We start from the raw sequence: 1426 nt of genomic DNA, 5'->3' as shown, positions 1-1426 counted from the left end.
TCCGCTGCCGTCTTCTCTGGACCAGAGCTCATTTCACACGGACTGAGGAGAAGTCCAGAACTGTTCTGAGGTCAGACGGGTCCAAACCTCAAGTTCTGTTTGGAACCACAGAGGCCACGACCCCCGTCTAAAGAAGAGAGGCACCATCCAACCTGGTATCAGTTCACAGTTCAAAAACCAGCCTCTCTGATGGTATAAGGGTGCATTACAACTTCTGGCATGGGACTGCTTCCACATCAGTGCAGAAAATTATCTACAGGTTGTAGAACATCTGCTCCATCCAGCAGAGAAGACCCAGGAATGTAGACCAGCTAGAATCTTCCATCAGACCAGAATGAGACAACACTCCCTAAAAACATCAAACTGGTCTCCTCTGGTCCTCCTGGACCTCCAACACCTGGTCTCAACAGACCACTGTACCGTGTTGTAGTAAGTGTTGGTCCCAGCAGTATTAATGGGCTCAGTAAAAACATGTCAGTAAAAACATGTATGAAGTACGGACACAGTACAAACATGTATGAAGTACTGACACAGTACAAACATGTATGAAGTACTGACACAGTACAAACATGTATGAAGTACTGACACAGTAAAAACATGTATGAAGTACTGACAGTAAAGTTTAAATACTTGATGAGGACTTTAAAGAAGCAACAAGTTGTGTCCAAACATCAGTGAAGTTCTGCCTGGTTCTGTTTGACCCTGAAGCCTCTGATTATTGTGTAAAATAACAGGTGTGTCTGATCCGACACACAAAGAACACACATGACAATATACAGGCAATTAACCTTTGAATTGGACCACAGACGCTTCCGTAGTTTCAGACTGCGCTGACGTAGCGCGAAGTGACAGAAAGCTGTTTACTGACTGGCACGCACCTCACCAGGAGGCTCGCGTGTTAACGCTACGTGACTTAAATAAAGAATTTAAAAGACTTCTCTACCAGAGAATTGATTTATGAAAGGCTAACATGCTAATGCGGCGTTAGCATGACGTCACCTCACCGTCGCGTGTTTTCCGCTGCAGCTTCAGCGCGAACAGGATGAGGAGAAGGAGCACGAGAGCAGCTGCTAAATACACGAGCACGTCCATCCTGAGCAGCTCCTCTGACGGTTACTGGGAAAAGTGTCCGAGCTTGTTCAGCTCCGGCTCATTACATCACTTCCGGTCTGGAGTGCAACTCCGCCCCCCTGTGTCGGGAGCGCGCAGTGCACGTGAGAGGCGAGAAGGGGTTCTCTGCAGACCAAAAGTGGGCGTTTCTGGCGAATAGGCGTTTCTGGGCGGCGAACACTGATTGGCTGTGGGTAACCCTCAAAGTCACGAGTCATTGATGAGGTAACGTTTCTTTGCGATGTTTGACAAAGAAATATGGTTTATTGTACTTATAAAGTATGTTATGTTTTCACTTATGCATTTTATTGAAGTA

At 46.4% G+C, this 1426-nt stretch overlaps 1 protein-coding gene across 1 annotated transcript in view; it reads right to left on the bottom strand.

Annotated features, from left to right (window-relative positions):
- The window catches only part of LOC119429155 (DDRGK domain-containing protein 1), a gene marked incomplete in the record, with an annotated part of 5450 nt that extends 4262 nt beyond the window's left edge, over positions 1-1188 (bottom strand). Inside the window, 1 exon segment of the mRNA XM_037696834.1 lies at positions 1005-1188. Coding sequence (XP_037552762.1) covers positions 1005-1092 — 88 coding nt within the window.
- Positions 1189-1426: the final 238 nt, after the last annotated feature.

Source organism: Nematolebias whitei, chromosome 24 (assembly GCF_014905685.2).
Source record: "Nematolebias whitei isolate Nwh7 chromosome 24, NemWhi1, whole genome shotgun sequence".
Lineage (NCBI taxonomy): Eukaryota > Metazoa > Chordata > Actinopteri > Cyprinodontiformes > Rivulidae > Nematolebias > Nematolebias whitei.
This window is presented reverse-complemented; position numbering and strand designations above follow the sequence as displayed.